Source organism: Eleginops maclovinus, chromosome 12, assembly GCF_036324505.1.
Source record: "Eleginops maclovinus isolate JMC-PN-2008 ecotype Puerto Natales chromosome 12, JC_Emac_rtc_rv5, whole genome shotgun sequence".
In the NCBI taxonomy this organism is placed as follows: Eukaryota; Metazoa; Chordata; class Actinopteri; order Perciformes; family Eleginopidae; genus Eleginops; species Eleginops maclovinus.
The window spans coordinates 1424143-1449687 of record NC_086360.1 but is presented as its reverse complement, the minus strand read 5'-3'; the positions used below and the strand labels follow the sequence as shown (position 1 = coordinate 1449687).

Sequence of the window (25545 nt, the reverse complement as noted above, 5' to 3'; positions counted from 1 at the left end):
GAACCACAACAGCCTTCAATCTCACAATTCTTGTACAGTCGTGAAGCGCATTACAGCATGAGTCATCCACAGCAGAAGGCTATCAGTAACGCAATACTGTCCGACTTGATAATTGATTGCAACCTTCCCCTGTCTATTGTGGAACACAAGAGTTTTCAGCACTTTCTGAAAGTAATTGACAGTAAATACAGCCCAGTGTGTCGCAGAACGTTGACATCAAAAACAGAGAGCCTCAATGGGGAGAGACGTTCAAGATTAAAAACTCAATTGAGCAACACTGAGCATGTTTCAGTCACTGTGGACATTTGGTCTGACGGAAAGATGAGGGGATTCCTTGGTGTCACTGTCCACTGGATAGAGAAAGAGACAGCTAAAGAGGGGATACAGCTAAATACAAATCTCTTGGCCTGCAATCGCTTCAAAGGCTCACACACAGCTGAACGAATCTGTGACCAATTTGAGTCAATATGCGATGAATACAACATCAAAGATAAACTGGACTACATTATTAGTGAAAATGCTGCTAACATGCGAAAGACATTCACTGTGTGCTTCCCCAGTGAGCAAGAGGATGATGACGGAGATCATCTTGATGACCCTGGTCTCTGGTGTGACTTAACCCTGGAAGAACAGCAAACGGTAGATGCTGCTATGGCAAAGAAACAGCGCCTGCAGTGTTTTGCGCATACTCTTCAGCTGGTGGTGGGAGACGGTTTGAAAGAAACAAAAGTGGCATGTCTTCTCTTTCCAAGTTATCAAAACTTAGCTCATTGCTGCACACAAGCACAACATTCAAAGATGTGTTTGATAGTGAATTTGGGGAACAGAAAGGCATCCGTGCTGCAGTCAACACAAGATGGAACTCAACACTGAGGCAAGTAAAGGCAGTTCTCCAGTGTGATCATCTAAAGCTCTGTGCCATTCTAGAAAAGGCTGGGCATAAGGGGTTGTCATTCACACCACGGGAGTGGAATCTGTTGAAGGAGTTGGTGGACATCTTGAAGCCATTTGGAGAAGCAACTGATTTGACACGGTGTTGTTCCATCCGTCTTGTCCCTCAATCATCACCTTGAGAAGCTGAAGCCTCAAGTTCATTTCCTGAGCGGCTTGGTCGGAAGTCTCTAGGCATCCCTAAACAAAACATTTCTTGGGATCTTCATTAACGTGAAAATGGCTGGGACTCAAGATGAGATCACTGCCCCCTTTTCAGACCCAGTCTACCTCAAAGCAGCCGCCTTGGATCCAGCCTTTCCTCTGCTGTGGGTGGAGCACCATGTACTGGTCATTCGTGACATCAAGGCAGAGGTGGAACAACAAGTTAAAGGTAAATATTATTGACTTCAATGCAACTTTTTTTCTCGTAGTCTGATTGACAGCATCAATAATTGCATTTTTCAGTCTAACACTGTATCACCAACACCAATGGTAATAAGAGCTCTTTTGTTTCTGCTGTTGTTAAATGTTTTTCCAGAATTGATCCTGCAAGATGCTGCAGAGACTGAGCAACCTGTGCCTCTGGTTGATGAAGAAGAGCAAGAGGACCTTGGACAAGGAGAAGGGCTGTTTGCTGCATACCATAAGAGGCAGAAGAAGGATGTTGGGACCACTCCATCACTACAGCTAAGTCACTACCTAGACACAGCCACAGGACAGAACTCCCTTTTGTTCTGGGCACTGAACATGAAGTCTCTTCCTTCACTCTTCCGAGTGGCCACCAGAGTCTTGGCAGTGCCTGCCTCTAGTGCTCCAGTGGAGCGAGTTTTCAGCCATGGTGGCATCATACTACGTCCCCATCGTGCACAAATGACTGACAGACTTTTGGCCAATTTGATCTTTTGCAAATGCAATGCAGCATAGGGCCCTGACATAGAAAAGCACAACTCTGTTCATTGTCATGTTCATGACACTTCACATCCAGACACACACACACACACACACACACACACACACACACACACACACACACACACACACTTTTTTGGGAGTGAGGATATCTTGTATAAAGTGGGGACATGTTTGAAAAGGTTAAGGTTACACTTAGGTTTTGAAATGAGTTAAAAAGACTGAAAATGTTTTTTATAAAGTGGTAACACATTTGGAAAAGTTACATTCAACTGTTTTTGTGATCCTCCAAATACGTGTTTTAGGGTGAAGACATGTTTTTTAGTTCAAGGCTAGATTGAAGTTTTAAGGTGAAGAGTGTTTTGCAAAAATGAGGATCTTTTGAGACAGTTATAGTGCAATAAGCAATGGAAATACAATGTCAGCACTTTCTGTGGAAATTACATTTGCCTTTGTTTATTTCAAATGTGTTTGAACAATGTTCTTGGTTTGATAAATATATACAGATCTTAAAAGCAAACATGATTTGTGTAAATATTATTTCTCCGTTGTTTAAAGGACTCGAAAGGACTTGAAACTCAAACGGTAGGACTTGGGACTTGACTTGAGACTTGTCGGTCGTGACTTGGGACTTGACTCGGGACTTGCTTGTCTTGACTCGGGACTTGAAAGCAAAGACTTGAGACTAACTTGTGACTTGCAAAACAATGACTTGGTCCCACCTCTGCTTCTTACCCTCCGGTTGTGACCGTGGAGAAGTCGAGCCGTAGCTTACCTGTATGGGTACAGCCTAATTGGTTAACTGGCTAACTGTGATCAGGCCGCCAAATTTACAAGATGGCGCCGAGGATGGCCGCCGTGTCTCGAGCTCCTCAACAACTCCACATCTTAGTGTTTTTATTGTTTTACTTTGTTGGTTGTTTTTAACTTTTTTTGCAACATGCAAACCGCCCAAGTGAGCCCTATCATCCAATATGATAGAGAACAACTTTTACACATCAGGTCGCTGGTGGACAGCAATAATCCACCACGACCTGCAAACAATGGAGAGTCTCCGTGTTTACCTGCTGGAGCTCTACCTGTGGAGCGCAGGAGGAAGAGACCACGAGGTTCCCGGGCCGGGGTCCTGGTCAGGCTGAGGAAACGTGAAAACAGGCCTCCTCTACCGAGTTTACTTCTGGCAAATGTCCAATCCCTGGATAATAAGCTGGACGAACTCCGTAGCAGGGTGGCATTTCAACGGGACATTAAGACCTGTAATGTTTTGGTTTTCACGGAGACTTGGCTCGACCCCACGATACCGGACGCCGCCATTGCTCCACACGGATTCTCCATTCATCGCCAGGACCGGACAATAAACTCAGGGAAGAGCAAGGGAGGAGGTGTCTGCTTCATGATTAACAACAACTGGTGCTCAGATGTGAGAGATCATATCTTCGGACTGTTCTCCCAGCCTAGAGCACATCATGATCGGATGCCGGCCTTTTTATCTGCCGAGGGAGTTCACATCTGTTGTTCTAACAGCAGTGTATGTTCCGCCGCACGCTGACAACAACACAGCGCTGGAGGAGCTGTATGGGATTATCGACAGGACAGAGACTTCTCGGCCAGAGCCGCATTTATTGTGGCCAGGGATTTTAACAGAGCCAACATGAAGAAAGTCCTGCCGAAATACTATCAGCACGTCAGCTGCCCCACGCGCGGTGGAAATACACTGGACCATGTTTACACTCCTTTCCGGCATGGATATAAAGCCCTCCCCCCGCCCCCCCCCTTCGGCAAGTCAGACCACATATCTCTTCTTCTGCTCCCCGTTTACCGGCCAGAGACTGAAGAGGGACCGACCTGTGACAAGGACAGTGCAGCGTTGGTCCGAGCAGTCTGACTCTGCTCTCCGCCACTGCTTTGGCACCACGGAGTGGTGTGTGTTTGAGGAGGACGATATAAAACACCACACTGACGCGGTCATTTGCTACATCGGCAAATGCATCGATGACGTCGTGCCGCGGATTACTGTACGGACATTCCCAAATGAGAAGCCCTGGATAAACGGCGAGGTCCGAGCTAAACTTAAAGCACGGGCCATCGCGCACAGCGGCGGTGATTTGGATGAGTACAGGAATCCAGGTATGCACTCCGGAGAGCTATTAGCAGTGCGAAAAGACAATACAGGGACAAGGTGGAGTCGAACTACAAGGGCTCCAACGCCAGAAAAATGTGGTTCCCTGGACTAAATCATACAGATAAAAAGGAAATATATTTTTCTTTCTTTAATAACTATCCATCAATAAATAACCCAAAAAAATCTAAAGTCTCCTCTTTTAGTATTCCCCCCTCCATTCACTTTCCTTTATTGCAATATATCATTTAATACTCAACATCCAATTACACCCCCCTTTATTTCATCATTCAATTCCACTTATACAACTTTTCTCTATATATCCTAATCATTTCATCAATATAACCCACTCAAAAACACAATTACCATACATTCATAACTACAATAAAACATCTACCACCAATATACCCCCCCTTCCAACACCCCACCTTCACAACTACAACTCCATAATCCCACCAAACTCTATCATTCTCACCGCCATCCTATAAATCGCTCTCATTTCAAACCCCACACAAATCCCCCCACAACCTCCCATCCCACACTTTACACACCACCCATCTATATCACTATTCAACACGTACCCCTTATTACATCCTGACCCCCCCTCCACACTATCCACCCACCTGGACAGTGAAATATACCTACGTCATAATTCCTCGCCCACCACCCCAAATATTCACCCCCTATCTCCCCCCACCATTGCACCCCCTCTCGCATTTCAACACCACTCCTCCGTGCACTCCAAGCTCATTATTAAGCTCAGCGACCTTGGGCTCAACAGCGCCCTCTGTGACTGGACCATGAGCTTCCTGACGGGCAGATCCCAGGCAGTGCGGATGGGGAACATCACATCCTCCACCTTGACCCTCAACACCGGAGCCCCTCAGGGTTGTGTGACTCAGCCCTCTCCTCTACTCCTGTTCACGCACGACTGCGTGGCCACACACAGCTCCAACACCATCATCAAGTTTGCTGACGACACGACCGTCATCGGCCTGATCACAGACGGCGACGAGACGGCGTACAGAGAGGAGGTCAGAGCCCTGACATCTTGGTGCCAGGACAACAACCTCCATCTCAACGTCAGCAAAACAAAGGAGCTGATTGTGGACTACAGGAAGAGGCAGAGAGAGGCACACACACCCATCACCATCGACGGGACTCCTGTGGAGAGAGTCAGCAGCTTCAGGTTCCTCGGGGTAAACATCAGTGAGGACCTGACATGGACACATCACACCAGGGTCATATCCAAGACGGCTCGACAGCGGCTCTTCTTCCTCCGCAGGCTGCGGAAGTTCAACATGGACTCCAGGATACTCTGCAACTTCTACAGGTGCACCATCGAGAGTATCCTGACTGGCTGCATCACCGCCTGGTATGGCAGTTGCACCGCCCTCAACCGTAAGACTCTACAGAGGGTGGTGAAAACTGCTCAGCACATCACCAGGACGGAGCTGCCATCCATGGAGGACCTCTACACCCAGCGGTGTAGGAAGAAGGCCGGTAGGATATTAAAGGACCCCCATCATCCCAGCAACAATCTGTTCTGTCTGCTGCCGTCTGGCAGACGGTACCGCAGCATCCGGACCAAGACCACCAGACTCAGGGACAGTTTTATACCACAGGCTATAAGACTGCTGAACTCCTGAGCTGTGTGAATGTCTACTCACATCTGTTTATAGTACACATATACATATATATTTATATATATATACACATCTGCCATACATATCTGTTTATAATACACATATCTATATATTGTACATATCTCCCATATACATCTGTTATACGTAATATATGCATCTGTCCATACCTCCTCATTCTACAGAGTAAAGTATTTAAATACTTTCAATGTATTCCACATATGTATATATTTCACATCCTCAAATCTTTATTGTTGTTATTGTAAATATTCTTCTCTCTTTTTGCACTATTTTATTTATCTTATTTGCACCATGTATGTTGAGTTGTTGGAGGAGCATCGGACATAAGATTTTCATTGCCAACATATACGCTGTATATGCTGTGCATATGACCAATAAAACCTTGAAACCTGACGGTCGTGTCGTCAGCAAACTTGATGATGGTGTTGGAGCTGTGTGTGGCCACGCAGTCGTGCGTGAACAAGGAGTAGAGGTGAGGGCTGAGCACACAACCCTGAGGGACTCCGGTGTTGAGGGTCAAGGTGGAGGATGTGATGTTCCCCATCCGCACTGCCTGGGATCTGCCCATCAGGAAGCTCAGGATCCAGTCACAGAGGGCGCTGTTGAGCCCAAGGTCAGTGTGGAGGGTGAGGGAGTGCAACTGGGCGGTAGTCATTGAGGCAGATGGGTTTTGTGTTTTTGGGGACAGGGACAATGATGGACTCTTTAAAGCATGTGGGGACTACAGACTGGAGCAGTGACCTATTGAAAATATCTGTGAACACATCTGCCAGCTGAACTGCACACACCGTGAGAGCACTGCCAGGGATGCCATCAGGTCCAGGAGCCCTGTGTGTTGATCCTTTTCAGAGATCTACACACATCTGCACTGGTTAAAACCAGTGAGCAGGGATCCTGGGCCTTCTGTGCCTCCACAGCTGGGGGCTTCTCAAAGCGTGCATAAAATGTGTTCAGTTCATCTGGGAGAGATGCAGACACTTCCTCAGCACCACTCGTTGTCCTTTTGTAGTCTGTTATTGTTTTCAGTCCAGACCACATATTTCTGGCGTTGGATCCCTTGTAGTTCGACTCCACCTTGTCCCTGTATTGTCTTTTCGCACTGCTAATAGCTCTCAGGAGTGCATACCTGGAATTCCTGTACTCATCCAAATCACCGCCGCTGTGCGCGATGGCCCGTGCTTTAAATTTAGCTCAGACCTCGCCGTTTATCCAGGGCTTCTCATTTGGGAATGTCTGTACAGTAATCCGCGGCACGACGTCATCGATGCAATTGCCGATGTAGCAAATGACCGCGTCAGTGTGTGTGTTTATATCGTCCTCCTCAAACACACACCACTCCGTGATGCCAAAGCAGTGGCGGAGAGCAGAGTCAGACTGCTCGGACCAACGCTGCACTGTCCTTGTCACAGGTCGGTCCCTCTTCAGTCTCTGCCGGTAAACCGGGAGCAGAAGAAGAGATATGTGGTCTGACTTGCCAAAGGGGGGGCGGGGGAGGGCTTTATATCCATGCCGGAAAGGAGTGTAAACATGGTCCAGTGTATTTCCACCGCGCGTGGGGCAGCTGACGTGCTGATAGTATTTCGGCAGGACTTTCTTCATGTTGGCTCTGTTAAAATCCCCGGCCACAATAAATGCGGCCTCTGGCCGAGAAGTCTCTGTCCTGTCGATAATCCCATACAGCTCCTCCAGCGCTGTGTTGTTGTCAGCGTGCGGCGGAACATACACTGCTGTTAGAACAACCGATGTGAACTCCCTCGGCAGATAAAAAGGCCGGCATCCGATCATGATGTGCTCTAGGCTGGGAGAACAGTCCGAAGAAATGATTTCCACATCTGAGCACCACTTGTTGTTAATCATGAAGCAGACACCTCCTCCCTTGCTCTTCCCTGAGTTTATTGTCCGGTCCTGGCGATGAATGGAGAATCCGTGTGGAGCAATGGCGGCGTCTGGTATCGTGGGGTTGAGCCAAGTCTCCGTGAAAACCAAACATTACAGGTCTTAATGTCCCGTTGAAATGCCACCCTGCTACGGAGTTCGTCCAGCTTATTATCCAGGGATTGGACATTTGCCAGAAGTACACTCAGTAGAGGAGGCCTGTTTTCACGTTTCCTCAGCCTGACCAGGACCCCGGCCCGGGATCCTCGCCGTCTCTTCCTCCTGCGCTCCACAGGTAGAGCTCCAGCAGGTAAACACTGAGACTCTCCATTGTTTGCAGGTCGTCGTGGATTATTGCTGTCCACCAGCGACCTGATGTGTAAAAGTTGTTCTCTATCATATTGGATGATAGGGCTCGCTTGGGCGGTTTGCATGTTGCAAAAAAAATTCAAAACAACCAACAAAGTAAAACAATAAAAACACTAAGATGTGGAGTTGTTGAGGAGCTCGAGACACGGCAGCCATCCTCGACGCCATCTTGCATATCTCTGTGTCACGCCCGCAAGCACAGCGGATGAAAAGGATCCAGACATGTCCAAGATATACAGCCACCCCACATGTAGAGTGTGCATGGACACCAGTGGGGAGGGCTCTCCCCGCCTGCCTATAGGCATGTGAGATGCACTCACAAAGCCATCCTGCTAGGCGTTTCTTGAACAGAACTTTACCGGCCACACCATCCCCAAAGCACACAAACAGCTGTTCAGTGCATCTGATAGTAGCTGTGCCAACGAACGAACTGGGCAGAGGAGATGCAATTTCGCCTCCCTGTCCCCTTCATGGGGTGGAAGGCTAAAGCCAGGGTTCGAAATAACGACACGCCCGCAAGCCCGGGTCTAGTAACTTTCTTACCGGGCTAGTAACTCTATGCACTTGCCTGCCCGTGTGTCTGGCAATTTTACAGCCCCTTTGCACGGAGCGTCTATTACAAGCATTACGGCCGTCATCGCGAACCTATTTTTGCTATTGTAAACCTCTCTTGCACAACATAAGATTGGTCTTATTTCGCACACGCTGCATTCGTGTCTTAATAATTTGTTTATTCAAATGTTTTTGTCCCTTCTGATAACCCGTAGGGTTCATGCTGTGTGTTGCCCACGATAACATGTAATAAAGTTAGCGTTCAATCTTATAGGTAAGCCACGTCATTTTACGGTGAACATAATCTTGGTTTTAGAAGTTAAGGTCACACAGGAGTATATTTGTAATGAGTTTGCCTGAATGCTAATCGTGTACACTGTTAAATGTTGGGTGATTTGTATAACTAGCACTTTTAAATCATTTGTAAAACATAAAAAATGGATGGAGATGTCAATGAGGAGATGTTAGATCTAGCAGTGACATACGGTGAGGTTCGTGGCTGGCGAGGCAGACACTTCCACTTTCAGTCAGATTTACGAGTAGGCCTATCTTAATCACTATAAAATCTGCCATTTTGACGAACAAGGTCATAAACGTCAAAGACATAACGTAGCCTCATAACGTAGCTCAGATCAACGGCAGAACAAGCATAACCCCGACTGGTGCGCTCTCGCACGTCCCCCTCATTGAGGCAGAGCTAGCTACTGTGTTTGCCTCCCTTCTGCGTTTTCACTGCAGTTGATCTAGTAATGGCCCTATTCACTTTTGATTTTATTTAAGGTTTGTCTTAGGGATTTCGCAGATTATTATACAAAAAAACTCCAAACTCCATACACCCACCATAATAATAATAATAGGCCTATAGAAAAAAAAATGACTATAACAAGTCAACAAGTTTAGTAGTCCAAGGGCTTGGCCCTATACCACATTTAGCTCTGCCTCCTCTGCCTCCCCTGACTGCAAGTCTGTGAGTAATAGTAGTAATATAATCAGAACTAGCATTAAATGTACTGTATAAAGAATGAATAAATACATGTTCACAATCAATCTTATAGATGCTGTGCAAGAGAGGTTGACAATAACAAAGCAAAATCATGCTCCGTCAGTGGTGTGGTCTCACGCCTAACCAACCACCTGAAAAGAAAAAGAAAATGGATTTAAAGGAAGTGAATAAGGCATACGATGCCACTAAAAGGAAACGAAGTGTAGTGCCTGCATGGAAAGCAGAATTTCCTTGGTTGATTGTGGACGAAAGTGAAACTTTATTCTGCCTGCCATGTCAAACTGTATACGGCCCCCATGCTGAAACCCGACAACAGAGGGATATCTTCAGAAAGCGAAGTCAAGGTTCCTTTGTCAAAGGGTGTCAAAACCTGAAGCATGACACTTTAGTCTGTCACCAACGATCTGACGGCCACAAGGAAGCCCAGGAGAAGTATGAGGCCAGGAATAAGAAGAAAGGTGAGAGCATAGCCGAGAAGACCATTGAGACTTTGAATACTAAAGTATTTCAGAAGCTCAAGATACTCTTCATAAATGCCCACGCCCTTGCCATGCACTGCAGACCAGTTTCTGATTTCAAATGGATGTGTGAGATGGATGAGAAGAAGGGCCTGGATCTCGGCAGCACCTACAGAAATGAAAAGAGCTGTAAGGAGTTTTTGGTTGCTATAGCCGAAATCACCCGTCTAGCAATTGAAGACAAGGTAAAGAGTGCTAAGTTTATCACAATAATGTCCGACGGATCAACAGATGTCTCTGCCACTGAACAAGAGATTGTTTACTTGCACTTTGCAGTGGATGGCAAGACTCACTGCAATTTCCTTGGACTTGTACAGTGTGACAAACCAGATGCCAATGGCATCTATGATGCTATAATGCAAGCTGTAAAGCTCCCGGGGATCCCAAAGGAAGAAATGATGAAGAAGATTGTGGGATTTGCTGGCGATGGGGCGGCTGTCAACACCGGGAAAAAGGCTGGGGTGATCGCTCTCATGCGGGAAAGAATCAGTGGAGACATACTGATGGTGCAGTGCATGGCCCATAGGGTGGAATTGGCCTTCAAAGAAGCCATGAAACAAGCCTCTTTGTTCATCAAAGTCTATGTCCTCCTGGATGCTCTGTACAAGCTTTACAGGATCCCTAAACAGGCCGCTGGTTTGAAGGCAGCTTTCAGTACCACCAACATCTCCAAGATCTGGCCTGTCCGAGTTGGAGGAACGCGCTGGGTTAGCCATACCCACACAGCACTGCAAAACATGTTGCGTGGTTACCGTGCAATTGTTCTTCATCTCAGTCAAGACATTTGATAATAATAACATGTTATTAACAGCCCGATGAATTTTCTGTTGCATGAATGATATCATCTGATATCCACTGTGGCAACATATTGAAATACATTTTTGTAAATTGAAATTAAAAAAAAATATTAAATGAATTGCAGGTTGCCACCACCAGGACAGCTAGTGGTATGCAAGCAAAGGCAAAAGGTCTCCTGAAAACGCTGCGCTCCAAAGATGCCATGACTTTTGCCCACTTCCTAAGTGACATTCTGGCCGTTCTCTCCAAACTGTCGAAGACGCTGCAGCAGAGAGAAGTTTGTACCTATCATGTACATGAAGCACTGAAGGCCACAATGACCAGCATCAACAAATTCAAGGACCGGTAATATAGATACATTGCTCATTAAATCATGAAGTCATTTCCTGCTCTAATTAGTTGTTTAACCACTTGCTTATTTACGTAAATGCTCTTTGCTATTGCTGGTTCTTTTGTAAATCACAACTGTTTTATGCCTTTATTTTTGGTGGTGATGGTTTTGGTGCTGGTTTCACTATTTCAGGGCAGGACCTGAGCAGCGGAAACTCCAGCAGGGAGACTGTAACTCCTTTGAAGGTCAGACCCTAACAGGGGTAGACCACTCTTCAGGCCAGATTGAGAAGGTCGTTGAGGCATTGGTTGGTTCACTAGCCCGGAGATTCAGTGACATGGGAGGTGAAGTCCTCAAAGCTACAAAAATAGCGGACATGCAGTCATGGCCTCAGGAGCATGAAGATGATTTTGGGGATGACTTCATTGGAGTGATTATCGACCACTACAGGGAGCACTTCGACAATGTTGGAGTAGATGTAAGTGCAATCGAAGCAGAGTGGACCTCCCTCAAACAAGCATTGTACGAAAACCAGGGGAACAAGATTCACTCCATGTCCTGGCCATCTGTGTTTGAGCTTTACAAGAGCACGTTTCCAAATATCCTGCATGTAATTGATCTGGTCTTATCACTCCCTGCCGCCACCTCTGAGTGTGAGAGAGGATTCTCTCAAATGAAGATTACCAAGTCCCAGTACAGGAATAGACTGAAGGCTACCACCATGACAATGCTCATGACAATTCAGCTGCACTCAGAACCTACAAAGGATTTTGATCCATCATCTGCCATTCACCAGTGGAATCAAAACCACAATCGCAGACCCAACTTCATGGAGGGAAGAAAGAAAGGCAGAATGGCAGCTTTGGAGGGAGCCAAACAAGTGCAGGAAGAGATTGATGGAGTTGACGGAGTGGATGGTGCTCAAATGGTTGCTGAAGCTGCTGGGGGTGCAGTAGTTGAAGCTGAAACCAATGAGATAAACTCTGATGACTCAGACTGGTTTACAGACATGGAGGATAATGTAGATTCTGACGATGGTGAGATGGAAGATAGAGGTCTTGTTGGTGAGGATGAGGAATGATTGTGGTAGTCTGTTGTAGACCAATTACTACTGCTATTACAGCAAGTATTACGGTTTGTATTACCATTTTGCCTAAATGAACTGATGTTGATCGTTTGATCCACTGCTAATATTGTTCATGTCCCTTGTTCTCAGTCTGTTGTTCTACTTTAATAAATTATTGTTTGTAATCTGCTGTGTTTTTTCTTTTAAGAAAATGTAAAGCGCTGTCACTTATCCCAGCCTAAAGTATACTGATAATACAATCATGCCAAAAATAGCTGAAAACACAAATACAAAATAACAATAATGTCCAATTTTATCTTTTCTGAGCTGAAAGTCCGCCAAATCGCTTTTTTTATTATTATTATTATGAAAATTGTGGTGTATGATGTGAAAACGTGATGCGCGTGCCTACGACATACATTGATTTGCTTGGTCTAGTAACTTTACACCAGGGCTAGTAACTTTTGAAAGTTACTAGCCCTGTGGTCTAGCTCCTATTTTGGCCGAATTTCATACACTGCTAAAGCTGTCTATTTGAATAACCCTCAAACTGAAAGCACTCCTTAGGTTCTTGGAACAAAGGAGGGGTTCAGTCTGAGTGTCGCTCCACTGCAGTCACCACGAATCAAAAGGCAGTTCGGGTGCACCGATAGAGCGGTGAGTTCACACACTCTCCTGGCAGAAGTCAATGCCAGCAGCAAAGCTTTTTTTTAAATGACAACGCCTTTAGAGAGGAGAGCTCAAGAGGTCCAAATGGTTCTGCAACCAAAGCCTCGTGCACCAATGGCAGTTCCCATTGCAGACATGCACCACCAGGCGTTGTCTCCTGACCCCCTGCAAAAACGCTTCATAAGTGGTTGGCTAAAGACTGGTCTGTCGCCAAATCCCTCATGGCAGGACGAGATGGCTGCTGCATACACCTTGACAGTGGCATGAGCAAGCCCCCTGTCCACCAGTAGCTGTAAATAGGATAGAATAGAGCCCAATGTACAGGATAGAGAGGCTCTAGACTCCTTTCCTCGCACCAATGCTGGAATCCCAACCACTTTGTCCTGTAACAGGCTGTGGTGGATCCTGCTTTTGCTGCCTGGATGTTGTCCCTCTCAGGAGCCAAGCCTGGAGAGGTTGGCCCAGAGTGGGAAACGCCCCTACTGCCCCTGCTTCTTGCGACCGCGCTCCCCAGAACTGAGGAACGGTCCAGGGCTGAACCACCATCATTTGTGTCATTTCTGCGTACCACGGTACCGAGCAGCGACCTGGTGCTACCAGAACGACTGACAGCTGTTCTAGTCTTACCCTCTCCAGGAGTGGAGGGATGAGACGCAGTGGTGGAAGTGGGTAAAGCTGCTTCCTTGGCCATGTCTCATATGCAAGCGCATCCACCCCAAGGGTGGATTGTCCTGCAGAGCCAGGGAAAACCATAGGGGGCAGCTGGGTGTTTGCGCAGGTTGGCGAAAAGGTCCACCTCCACTTTTCCGAACTGGACCCAGATCTGTCTCACCACATCCGGGTGAAGCACATTCGTCCCGCCTCTTCACATTAGGGCGGCCCCCTGTTCTCCAGTCCCGGAATGTGGAGGGCCTTCAGAGATTACACATTCTCTGTGGTCCACAAACACAGGTTCTACGCCATGCTCAACAAGGCGGCGGAGTGGATTCCGTCTTGCCTGTTGATGTAGGCCACTGTGGTACGGTTGCCGCTCCTCACCAGCACATGTTTTCCCTTTTTTTTTTTTTTCCCTATTAAGGGTTTGCAGTGTTTGCAGTAAGGGTGATTGGACTGGTGTTCTCCAGTCCTGGAGTGTGGAGGGCCTCCTGAGATAACACATTCTCTGAGAGGCCCACAACCGCAGTTTCTCCACCGTGCTCAACAAGGCGGCGGAGCGGACTCCGGGGCGTGGTGGATGGTCAGCAGGTGTTGTTTGCTTCTCCTGAAATGAAGGCTGGCAAACCACCTCTGCAGGCGACGCATGTGCTGTAGCCCCAGCGATACCATGTGGTGAGCAGCCGCCATGAGACCCAGGTCTGCATGATGGTCATAGCTGTCACCGTCGCACCCTGTCGTAGTCTGCAGACTGCCTGAAGAAGGGATGTCTGTCTGTTTTCTGAGTGGCATGTAGCCTGCCTGCATCGAGCAAAATCCCCCGATACTCCACAGCCATACGTGGCATGATTCCACTGTGGCCAGGGACATCACACGGCCAGCAGCGTCGGCCACACTGTGTATTGAGTTATTAATTTGGCCGTTGCTGCCGTCTAAATAATCACTCTTCCCCGGTGAGGTGGGGGCATCTTGCTGAGGGGTAATCGGCGAAACGCTCCGCACACCCATGTTGTTGGCGGCCGCGGCTAGCTATGCTCCCAGCCGGAATATTTTGTCGAAATATTCCCGTGTTTCCCTGTTACGCGGCAGCAGGGGCAGAGTTTTCCTATTCTCCGACCACCCGCTGCCTGTGGGAGTAGATGTGCTGCAACGCTCTAATCAAGTGGGAGCACGCCGGGATACGAGGTCTCCGTACGGCCCTGCACCCTCAGCAGCCCCATCATTCCTGCCCCCGGAGCTTTAGTTTTTTTAGTGGCTGTTGCCACTGCGCCTCCACACACTACCAGATAGACGAAAGCCGGCTGTGCTGGGCGGGCCGGACCGTAAAACCCCTGGCGGAGTCGGTTTACCGGTTCCAGCAGCAGTGGTGGGGGGAGTACACAGCTGGGATGACGGATGTATACCTACCTTTGTCGCCTCAGGGGTTCCTTGGGGACAGCCAGGCCGGCGCGGGGACGCCCGCCCGACCCATGTCGCAGGAACCACCGGGAACAAGTCCCCGAGAGGAGCTTGGCCCGGGGAGAGGCCTCTACCATGTCCACCACCTCGAGCACAGGGTTGTCGGTCTCTTCGCACTGTGGGGAGACGTAGTCCCTCCTGAAATAGTCCTACCGTTGCTGGCGTCTGAGCCGCGGAAGTGCTTGACAGACAGCGCAGGACGGAGATGGAAGGCGTGGTCTGCTCCCAGGCACCCAAGCAGAGCTGGTGGGGATCAGCACCTGCCATTAGCCCGGGGCACGAAAGGCAGCAACGTGCTAATATCGGCCTTTGCTCTTTCCAGGCAAGACTTCTTTCATATGATTTTTTTTTTTTTTAATCAGGTGTTGGCTCGCCGATCGCTGAAGAGAAAAGGATGACAGACAGCGGTGTAGCTGCCTTATATACTGTGAGGCCTATGCTTGCGTTCGGATAGGTTTGTCCTGATTGGCCGACTATGTTGACATAAATTCAATGTGTTAACGCTTGCGTGTCATTAGTGAAGGGTAGAACCCATAGAGTCCAGTAGAGGGCGGAGCCTGTGTGAAATACAAGGGGCAACCTCCGGGGCTGAGCAGTGAAACACATACGAAAGTGCCAAAAACTGCAGTTCATCGAATGGCCGCGTGGCCTGGCTCCAAAACAGAGCAGTTTACATAGACCCCCCATGTTAAAATACCTATTTTTACAGCAGAAATAAACATGTACAGCGTGGTACAAAAATAGCTTTTGGTCTCTATAGCTAATTTCCCTATTCATGACAACTGTGAGGAGGGTGAATTTCTATATAACTCTCCCGTTTTAATTATATTATGGCTTATTGTTATGCATAATTAAGGGTGTGGTCGCTTTGATTGACAGGTTAGCGCCGTCAGTGGGCGCTAGCCGCTAGTTGTCTGCGCTGGTAGCTCTGCTAACAGTCACTGCACTTGAGCTGTCGGACATGTTGGTGGTGTTGGTGCATTTTGAATGCAAATATCAGACATAATATGGCTTGCTGTGCGATTAATTGTACAGACCGTCCAAGAAGTCTGGTCTCCAGTGTTTTCGATAAGTGAAATTGTATTCATATTTTATTTATATTTTAGCACCGTTAGCACTAATTATCAGTGTGTCTGCTCCATAGAATGTATAAAGTATCTAGACCGCAGATTGTGCTGTTGACCTTTAGCGGGATAGCGCCGCGTGTAGCATACGGTAGCATGTAGCTTGGAAGCCTTCGCTGGCTTGGTAGCTTCCAGCTAGATGGGCGTGTTTCAGTAGCCACGCCCGCTTCAGCTCTAACCCTATGTCCATATTTAGATTTGCCGGGAGCGGGAGTGAGGTAGACTGAGAAGATGTCGACGGTGGGAGTCGCCCACTTTGAGCTTCATTACGACTCTTCACAAACCTATGGGTGACGTCACGGATACTACGTCCATTATTTATACAGTCTGTGGTGAAATAGAACATGAATACCTATCAATGACTAGCCTTTATAAATCAGTACAGTACAACAGACTGGTAAATGTGTTCACCTACCAATTAACCAGGATACCTATTTAGTTCTGCTGAGTTCCCTCAGATTCCGATCTGGCTCTTTCATGTTTGTGTTACTGGCATCAATTCCCTCCCAACATGGTTTATAATTATTGATGGGCAAGTTGCTTCCAAAATGTAATACAGTACATACTACTTATTACTGTCTTTTTAAAGTAATAAGTTACATTACATTATTACTGTCTCTGAACTGTAATGCATTACACTACTTTTGCGTTACTTTGAGTTACTTTCACCAAAATAACCTCTAAAGTATGGCTTTAAATGCTGAAATGTAGTTTATTGCAGCTCATTAATTAAAGCTATCTATCTATCTGGCAGTACATGCTGAACATTAGGAAAAGAGCTAGAAATTAAACACATTCTCCTCTTTAAGTGGGCTAAATAATACCTGATACCGGTAGCAGTAACCTACTGTACTGTATATGAACGAGTCTCTATTGAACGTTAGCCTACCTTGTCATTGGTGTGTTAACGGGGATTTTGCTGACTGGCAGTTCCACAGAGGACAGAGGCTGCAGATCTTCAACACTCTGCCACGAGTCTCTTAACTTACCTAGGTTCAAGCAGCAGACCCAGAGAAAGTGACCTTCTGTTGCTTTGGCCTGCGCACACTCCTGTCTTTCTCTGTTCTCTTCTCCGAGCCTGCAGCTCTGCATTGTGAGCCTGCAGCTCTGCATTGCGAACCTGCAGCTATGCATTGCGAGCCTGCAGCTCTGCATTGTGAGCCTGCAGCTCTGCATTGTGAGCCTGCAGCTCTGCATTGTGAATCTGTTTCTGCAGCCCTCTTAACCAATAGTAAACAGACTTACTGAGTTACTATTCTACCCTCACAATTATTTTTCTGGTGTCGGAATGTCTCGCCATGTTTGTGAATTCTTAGAAACACAACACCACATCATTTCAGGTTAAAATCTGTTGTAACTGCGTTACTGAGAATTCTAACGGGTATTATATTACCCACATTTCAGAAGTAAAGCATTATATTACTGCGTATCAGCAAAAAGTAATACATTACTGTAACTCTGTTACTTTTGTAAGGCTTTACACCCAACACTGTTAATAATGTTGACGATTTGTCACTACAGTGCAGACACCAAAGCAGTAAGTGGAAGAGAAAGGATGATATGTCTTTTTACTTAAGTTCAGGTTTTTACCCGTACGCAAACAGCAATTAGAATGCTTCTGATAACAACATCTTTTCCCATTAACTTCAGATTTCAGAATCGGTTCCTGATTACTCTGCAGGGAAAGCTTTATACTGAAACACGCTGTATATAATCAATCCAAATCCCTAAACGTTTTCGAATCCTAAACAGGGGCACAGTTAGTGACTTAAATGTTGGGAAAAGGAAGAGCTAATTCCCTGCACATCTTTTTTTTAACTTTGGGAGAAGTCATTCCATGTGAAAAGGCTGAAGTCCCAGTCAGGTCTGTTAGGGAATATTTTGTGTAAGCTTGTAAATCTTTAGCTCATTTGCATCTCTTCTCTCTGTCCTCCTCTGACCTGGCTCTACGGCCTTGCAGATGCTGTTATCTTCATTAAGGAGGGGCAGCCTGGGCTTCCGAAGCCTTGTTGTTCCCACAGTGGGTACAAGCTCACGCTGACCTAAGATGGGCTTTATTGTTTACGGACAGCTAGCTCCAGTTTATCTGGACACAGATGCTCCGGTAAACACCTTATTTGTGACCTAGATGACACTTTAAGTTAAACATATTGTCTGAGCTTGTTTAGTCTGCTGCTCTGAGAATATTGATTATCCATTAGGAACTAGTTAAAACCTCTTCATATTGTCGAGATCTTCGGAATTAGTTTGGCATCCGCAGTGGCAACTCGTGTCTAAATGTCTTGTCAATTCTCCGGCCGTAACTCTGAATAAACCCAACAGTGTTTTACCATCAAGTTCCTGCTCTCCAGTATCTCTCTGAGTTTCGTCTCCATTGCTTCAGAAGTTTCCACCACAAGCTCCAGAATAATGTCTGTCCAAGTCAACTAACAAGTGGTATGATTTTTAAGTTTCAACTTCCCTTTCAAAACTAAAACTTAAAGAAAAAATGATCCAAAAGTTCATGTTGGATAACCCTCTTAATACAATAAATGTGACCTTCTACATTATAAGGTCCCTTTCATACACACTGGCCCCCTGAAGTTGTCTACAAATAACCCCCCACTCCAACTCAGTCAGACAGGACATCATCTGGTCTTTACAAAGACCCCAATGATACCGTCTAAATGGAGGGATGATGATCTTCAGGAATGAATGTGCGTAATGGTTGCCGCAAGAGACAGACATTAAAAACCAGCTCCTTGAATGCTTGAATTCTTACATCTTGCATGCTTTACCTGCAGGCGCCACCCCTCGCCTAACCAAACAATGTATTTTCTGAATACAAAGCCGCTGACATGGATAAGATAAACCTTTATTGATCCCCATTGTGAAACACAGGTGTTGAGCAGCAGCAGGAAGAAGATAATCTTCTGCTGAGTGTTTCATGTGTGAAAGTGCATCCTTTCCAGACCTAATACTCCAGACATTGTTGGGATTTCATGGGCCTAATACCCCTTACCCTCCAAACAGGATCCTGGGCCAGATCGTAACTAGAGCCCGATAAACACCGCTTATTCCTGTTCCCACTGCAGCGGAGCCGGCTCTTAGCACCGAAAACCGGAGTTTATCTGGCTCAAAAAAACTGTCTGCCTAGAGACAAGAACCACATACGTCACGCTTACATTGGGGGCGGGGGCAGGGGCGGGATTAACCTGACCAACAACAACACAAAGCTGTAAGTTTTGCCCAGCATGTACATAACGACAAAAAGATGGAAAATGCAAACCTGAAGCAGCAGTGGTCCGCTGAGAAGAACAGCTACCTACTAGGAGTCTGATCTTCCCAAGAGGTACAGAGCAAGCTGGGAAGAACATTTGAACGTCTCTTGTCACGAATGGAAAGTTTGTGTTGAAGTCGTACTATTATTTCCATTTGGTTTTTACAAAGCAAAAGCAAAGTGAGCAGAGCTTCGATACAATCTCCCATTGTTGTTGTCGATGTGAGGGATTTCGGCACGGTGTGGTTTTATGAAACAGGCACGTAAACGGTTACATCATGACGCAAACGATGACTCAATGACACATCACCACTCGGGCTGTGGGCGGTGGAAACACAATTGGGGCTAAAAAGAAGAGCCCGTTCGGAAGCAGAAGAGCTCTACATAACACGGAGCTAGAGCTGGAGCTGGTTTGGTGGGAAAGAGGCATAAGAGAGACAGTTTGTAGTAGCCATAGCCTTAGTAGTCGTGATAATCACAGTGAGTTCCACTTGCACTGAGAGAAGTCACACTGCTTCAAAGAGAGACGACTGCAGGGCATAGAATCTGATTCAAGCAGGCGCCTCTATCCTCCAACCAAGGAGGACACTATGACTTCTCTATTGGCTAACCCTCTCCTGTGCAAACAAGAAGGAATAAGTGCAAAAGTTACCCTAACAGCCTGTCACACATCTTAAACATCCTGCTCCATCTCCCTCCATCACCCCTCCTGGGAGTGAAGAACCAGAAAATGTGCCAAAAGCTACAGAATAAATAAGAGAGAATGTGAGGGGGGTGAGGGGTTGCTTCAAATGAATGCTAATTCTTCTAACACCCCCCCCCCCCCCCCCCATCACCACTGCACCCCACCACCAACAACTTTGTTCACATATTGATGCGTTCTGCAATCAACTTCAATGGCACAAGCCATCGTGTGGAAAGAGAGGACGCTCGAGTCGGGGAATGGTAGAAGTGAGAGAGAGAAAGTCAGATAAAGAGGGGTAAAGGGAAATGGGGGTCCTAGATTATTTCTTCACTTGAGCCCTACCACTGCTTTCATTAGCCCCCCCATTAATTAGCCTCCTTGAGCTCATTTGCAAGTCAATGGCTGTGGCTGTAGGACGGTCGGCTTTGAGCCGCAGCGCCCCTGTGATCTCTGGCTCCTCCAGCCCCTCCACCCCTCACACACTGGATACAAGCCTTCCTGACAATTAGTACAAAAGAGATTCATGCTCCGTATAGCCAATACATTATTCATATTTTCTCCTCACTTAAATAAATCATAATGTTCTTGAGGGTTTTACTTAAACAACATGCTTTCTCTCCATCTCTCTTCCAGCTACGCTCTCTTAGCTAGCATATGACCTTGCCTCATATTTGGGTCACTTCCTAAACAGTTCACGGATTCAAGATGATCATCATGGTTTCTGAGAAAAGAGGACTGTTAGTCGACTGGTCCTCATGTGTAAAGAAGGACAGAAAAAACTGCGGTCTTGAACTTCCAAGAATTCCACAGTTTCCGATTTATTGAAACAACGTCCTGCTTTTATCATGCAGAGTCGGGTTTGATGCTTCAGAATGATACGTTTTTTCCCGCAGACTCTTGGGTTGAAAGTCTTCTCTAGTTCTGACTGCTAGCAGAGGCTTCATCTTGAGGATTATGGGCCTCAATGTCTTTTATGTCCTCTGCACTGCTCTGTTAGCGGCGTTGTGCTGGACTAGAGCAGTCTGCAGAGCAGAGCAGCTGTCTCAATGATTTAGTAGCCCTTTGTACTATTATTCATCTGATTGGAGGGAGTCAGTGTCCAGCTGAGGGCCTGCATCTTTTATGACCACTTGCAGTCCATTCAGACAAAGGTACCTCCATGGAATACTTTGAGGACCCGCAGCACATGTATATTGATGTATACGGCTGCATATTGATTTTGAAACATCTTTATTTCATTGTGAAAAGCAGGAGACTCGCTATGCTAAGATATGAATTTCTGAGGCTTCCTCTTACATGTTCTGTCTTGCTTGTTGACGTAGATATGGTTAGACAGGTGCTGTCATATTTCCTTTCGCTCTTGTCATGTTATTTAATCCATCAATGCCTGTCGGACAGCCGTCTCTATTAGCTGTAAACTTCGCCGCTCATTTGGAAAGTTACACAGTGCGCTTCAACGTACATAATCCTCCACTTTCTGCCTCAGAAGTTGCTCAGCCTCACTTTGGCTGTTGTATATTTGAGTGTTTTACTCCAGCATTGTGGGGTCTGGGAGATCTGAGGCTTCACTTAGACACAGCTAGCCTGTCACTTGAGACTGGGTTGAAACAGGTAGAGCAATTAGCTAGCAGAGAACATGTTTATCTGTCAGCCCAAAGACAGGATGCGATAGCTCTGAGGAGAAGGAGTGGTAGGGGGGATCGCTCTGCCCCTTTTAACTCTGTACAGGCTATTAGACTATTTCAGAGAACTCATTTCCAGATACAAAAAGGGGAATGCCGGTGCTTCCATCACCCCCCCTCACCCAATTAGGAGAAGAATCCCCCTTCTTCAGCATTTATTACACCTATTCAGTATTCTGGATGCTGCTATCAGTTCTCCATAACTAGGCTGCACAAAGAGCAAACGCTCCATTTGGTGTGATTTGTTGCCCCGCTTGACCACTTCTTTGTCTCAGCCGGGCTGGCTAAGCGCTGCAGAATGGGTCACCCCTGCTGTTTTATCAAGTCTGCTGAATCCGTAATGAAATAAGTGAGGGTGACAGTGACAACGGAGGGAGGGGAAGTGGAGGTAAAAGCAACAGACCGCCTTATTTGAATCATTTAAGCAAGATGCAATTACAGCAGTGCCCGACTCAGAGGAAACAGCCCATTTTAGAGGCAACACAAATCAATGAGCACAGCGATGGTGATGTGTTTGACAGAAGTGCCTGTTAGTGGTATACGGCTGCTCTCGAGGATCATTACACACCCTGTAGACAATACATTATCACCAAAATAGAGGAATGAAAACAGAGCAGTGGGAGGCAAGGATGGGCAGCTGGGCCATCTGTATTATGGCTCTGGACGGCCATTTGGAGATGGAAAATGACTCGCGCTTTGCACATCTTTCTGGCACTCCCGTATGTATTTGGACCTTTTGCACATTTAATACAAATATTTATAAGTGTAACTTTCTTCAAGGGGCTTTATGTACGATTCTTAGACTTTATGCTATGATCAGATTAATTATGATCTTAAAAAATAATTGCAACTATGGTTAAGATAAGGCAAAGGGGTTTAGGTTGTGCATTCACATGTATATTTGACCTATATCACATCCAAACCGGTAGTACAAGTTGCGTCATTTAATTTTAAAAGTAGCATATCTAAGAAATGCGTGATCCATATGGTTTAACCTGGTATTACTAATCGCTGGTCCGGTTTAATTCAAATGTACTAACATTTGTATATGGCCCTCAAGTTGAAAAACTAGCTGACCAAATGAGGACACAGTGGAGATGATTTGCTGCTGTAGACTGTCCATCCCCCCCCCCGACTTTCTCTAAGTTTATTACAGAAGGATGAGTAACCCTCCCTTCTGATGCGCAAGAGTGACATGCTCCTCACAGGCTGCCATCTATTTTTGTATTATGCAAAGACCTATTTACTGATGAGCGGCTTCACCATTTTTATGTCAAAGCCGATTTCCCTGTGACAAATCCAGGGAAAACATCTGCATCATGGGAAATGTAGGGTCCACTGTTTGAGACATAGGGCAAACCAGTCAGGGCAACTCAGCCTTTGCTTCTCACATACTGTATAAGAGTTGGAGTATTATGTTATTAAATCCTTTTTGTACCAAAATCTAAATGTGGTTTATTTCAGACAGAAAGACCATGGAAGTAATAAGATAGAAAGGAGAGAGGGAGGATTAAATAAGGTTAACTTTAAAGTATGTGTAGTGGGATTTCAGTTTTTTCCAGTTAGTTAGGCTTTACATTAGATGAGCCACAGAAAAATCCAAGTCAGTGTTGGATAGAACTTTGACTGAGCCTGGCACCTCTGGGACACGTCAAGCACCAGTGCTTTCTCTCTATCATTCCCTCTTTGTTTCATGTGGTGTGTGTGTGTGTGTGTGTGTGTGTGTTTTTGTCTCTCTTCTCTCTTTGCCTGAAGATAAGTGCCATCTGGTGTGTGTTGGTGGAGCCAGGCATGCTGACTAGAGTTGCTGCAGCCCAGGCCGGTCTGCGCACTGGAACACAGCTCACTTTGTATATTGCCTTGTTTTGGCCGGAGAGCCTCGCTGATCCCCTTCAGCAGAACATTTTACATTTGGAACACTCCTCGTGTACACTTGTACAGACGAGCTGCACAGCGGCCGAGGCGTGGCATCATGAATACAATTATCACATCAAAAATATCAGTGTTGAAATCCGGTTCGTCTGTGTGTCAGCCTCCCTTTCTTGCTGGGGGGGGGGTAGACACTGGGGATTGAGAAGCAACTGAGAGAACTTGTCAGATGAAATAAGAAGGGTTTCTGGACCACAGATTCACTGGCTGGAAAACAGGAATCAGAGGAGAGACCCTGAGACTTGTGTCCAGCCGTGTGAAAAAGGAAAAGAATTTCTCTCCTTTTTTTTCTCCCAGCTACAGTAATAGAATCATTTCAACACCAGCCTCAGCTGCCTGTGGCCTGGCCTTTAATATGTGGAGCTCAATATGCAAGGATTGAAGTGAAACCCTCCATCCTGTCTGTTTCCGGGCAAGTCTCCCTGTACCTAAAGCCTCCCTGGCTCTCTATGGAAGACCGTAGCCGGCCATTGGAGCCCCATGCAGGTCCACCCCTCATCTATCAGTGACACTACTGGCTGACAGAGCACTTATTCATGCTCACTCATGAATATTCAATTTACTCTTTCTTCAAGGGTACAAAAGACATATTTATACACAGGAGAGAGGAGCGGCGTCTCTCCCTCGGTTCCCTCCTTTCTTGTATCTCTTTCCTTTTTATTCCTCTGCCTACCTCTTTATGTACAAGCTAAACATCGACAGTAAAATGCCTAATTTCATGCACATGTTTCATTAGAGGTGTCGACCAGGAGACTATTTTCCCTGACACTTTGAGCAAGCCAACACAATCCTGCACCGTTTGCGCGAAAGGAAAATCCCATTTGTCCTTTGTCAGCACAAACACTTTAATTTGAGGCTTTCACTCCTGAGTAAGCAGCCGATCTCCTCAGAAGCCCGGAGAGACACAGGAAACGCATGTGGGTCCTTCAATCTCTCCCTCATCAGCAGAGGCACACTTCATTGTGCATGGCCTCCATGTTTTTATCAGTCGGCGGGGGCATGCATAAGTCAAAAGGAGAGGGAAAGAGCCGGTGTGTCAGCACATGAAAGCCGACGTGACCAGCGGAAGATATTATATTACAGACTGAACACTATCACAAACATAAGCACAGTGTAAATGCCAAGTAGAAGAACACCTCTGCGTGGAAAAAAAGAACACCAAAAGGTGTTCAGGTCTCAAGATTTAAGCCAAAAAGCAAGGCCAATGACGTCCACAAAGTTCCCTGTGTACGTCTATATTATGCTTGTAGACATTGGATAGGAAAAGTTGTCCAAATCCGTAATATCATTTGACGCTTGATTTAAGTCTCGATTGCTGACTACAGTCAATTACATTTTCCCAATCTTCCATAAAAAGATAAAACAACAAAATCAAAAAGAGCCATTTAATTAAAACTGCTTATTTATTTCATGATTTTATATATAGAAACGTTGACTCGTTTGAAAGGCTAGCCAGTAGCCAGGTAAATAAACGCTAATAACCAGCAGAATCTAACTCTGCCTTCGATGATAGCAACGTGAAAATCTGCCTGACATTATGTTTCAGTGAATGTTTAACAAGCGAATTATCTGTAACTAACCGTGTAAAGCCTTCAAGGTAATTGGTTAATTGCAAGCTATGTTGTATATTTATGAGACACTTGTTCTCTGTGTGAAGAAATGGTGTTGCTGTCAGGTTAGACTTCTGTTCTCATATTGTGCGTCACTTCTTCTCGGAGCATGGTTCACGGCAAAGAAAGAAGGAGTTGTGTACATGATTTAACCCGGAGGAGAGCTACAGTCAGATAATACATGACAGAGATTACAATTTACTATTTCTATTAGTCTTACATTACCCTCATCATTTAACAAATATTTGTTTCTATTGAGTCATAAATACCAATCAGATGCTCCTTCACAGGAAAATCAAGGTGTGGAGCAGCTCAGCGTCTCTGCTGTGGAACTTCTG

At 46.1% G+C, this 25545-nt stretch overlaps 1 protein-coding gene across 1 annotated transcript; it reads left to right on the top strand.

Annotated features, from left to right (window-relative positions):
- The first annotated feature begins 8370 nt into the window (after positions 1-8370).
- LOC134874278 (zinc finger protein 862-like) lies at positions 8371-12322 on the top strand. The gene is made up of 2 exons (XM_063898354.1): positions 8371-11085; positions 11264-12322. Exons 1-2 carry the CDS (start codon positions 10892-10894, stop codon positions 12150-12152), a joined length of 1083 nt encoding a protein of 360 aa, XP_063754424.1. The 5' UTR covers positions 8371-10891; the 3' UTR covers positions 12153-12322.
- Positions 12323-25545: the final 13223 nt, after the last annotated feature.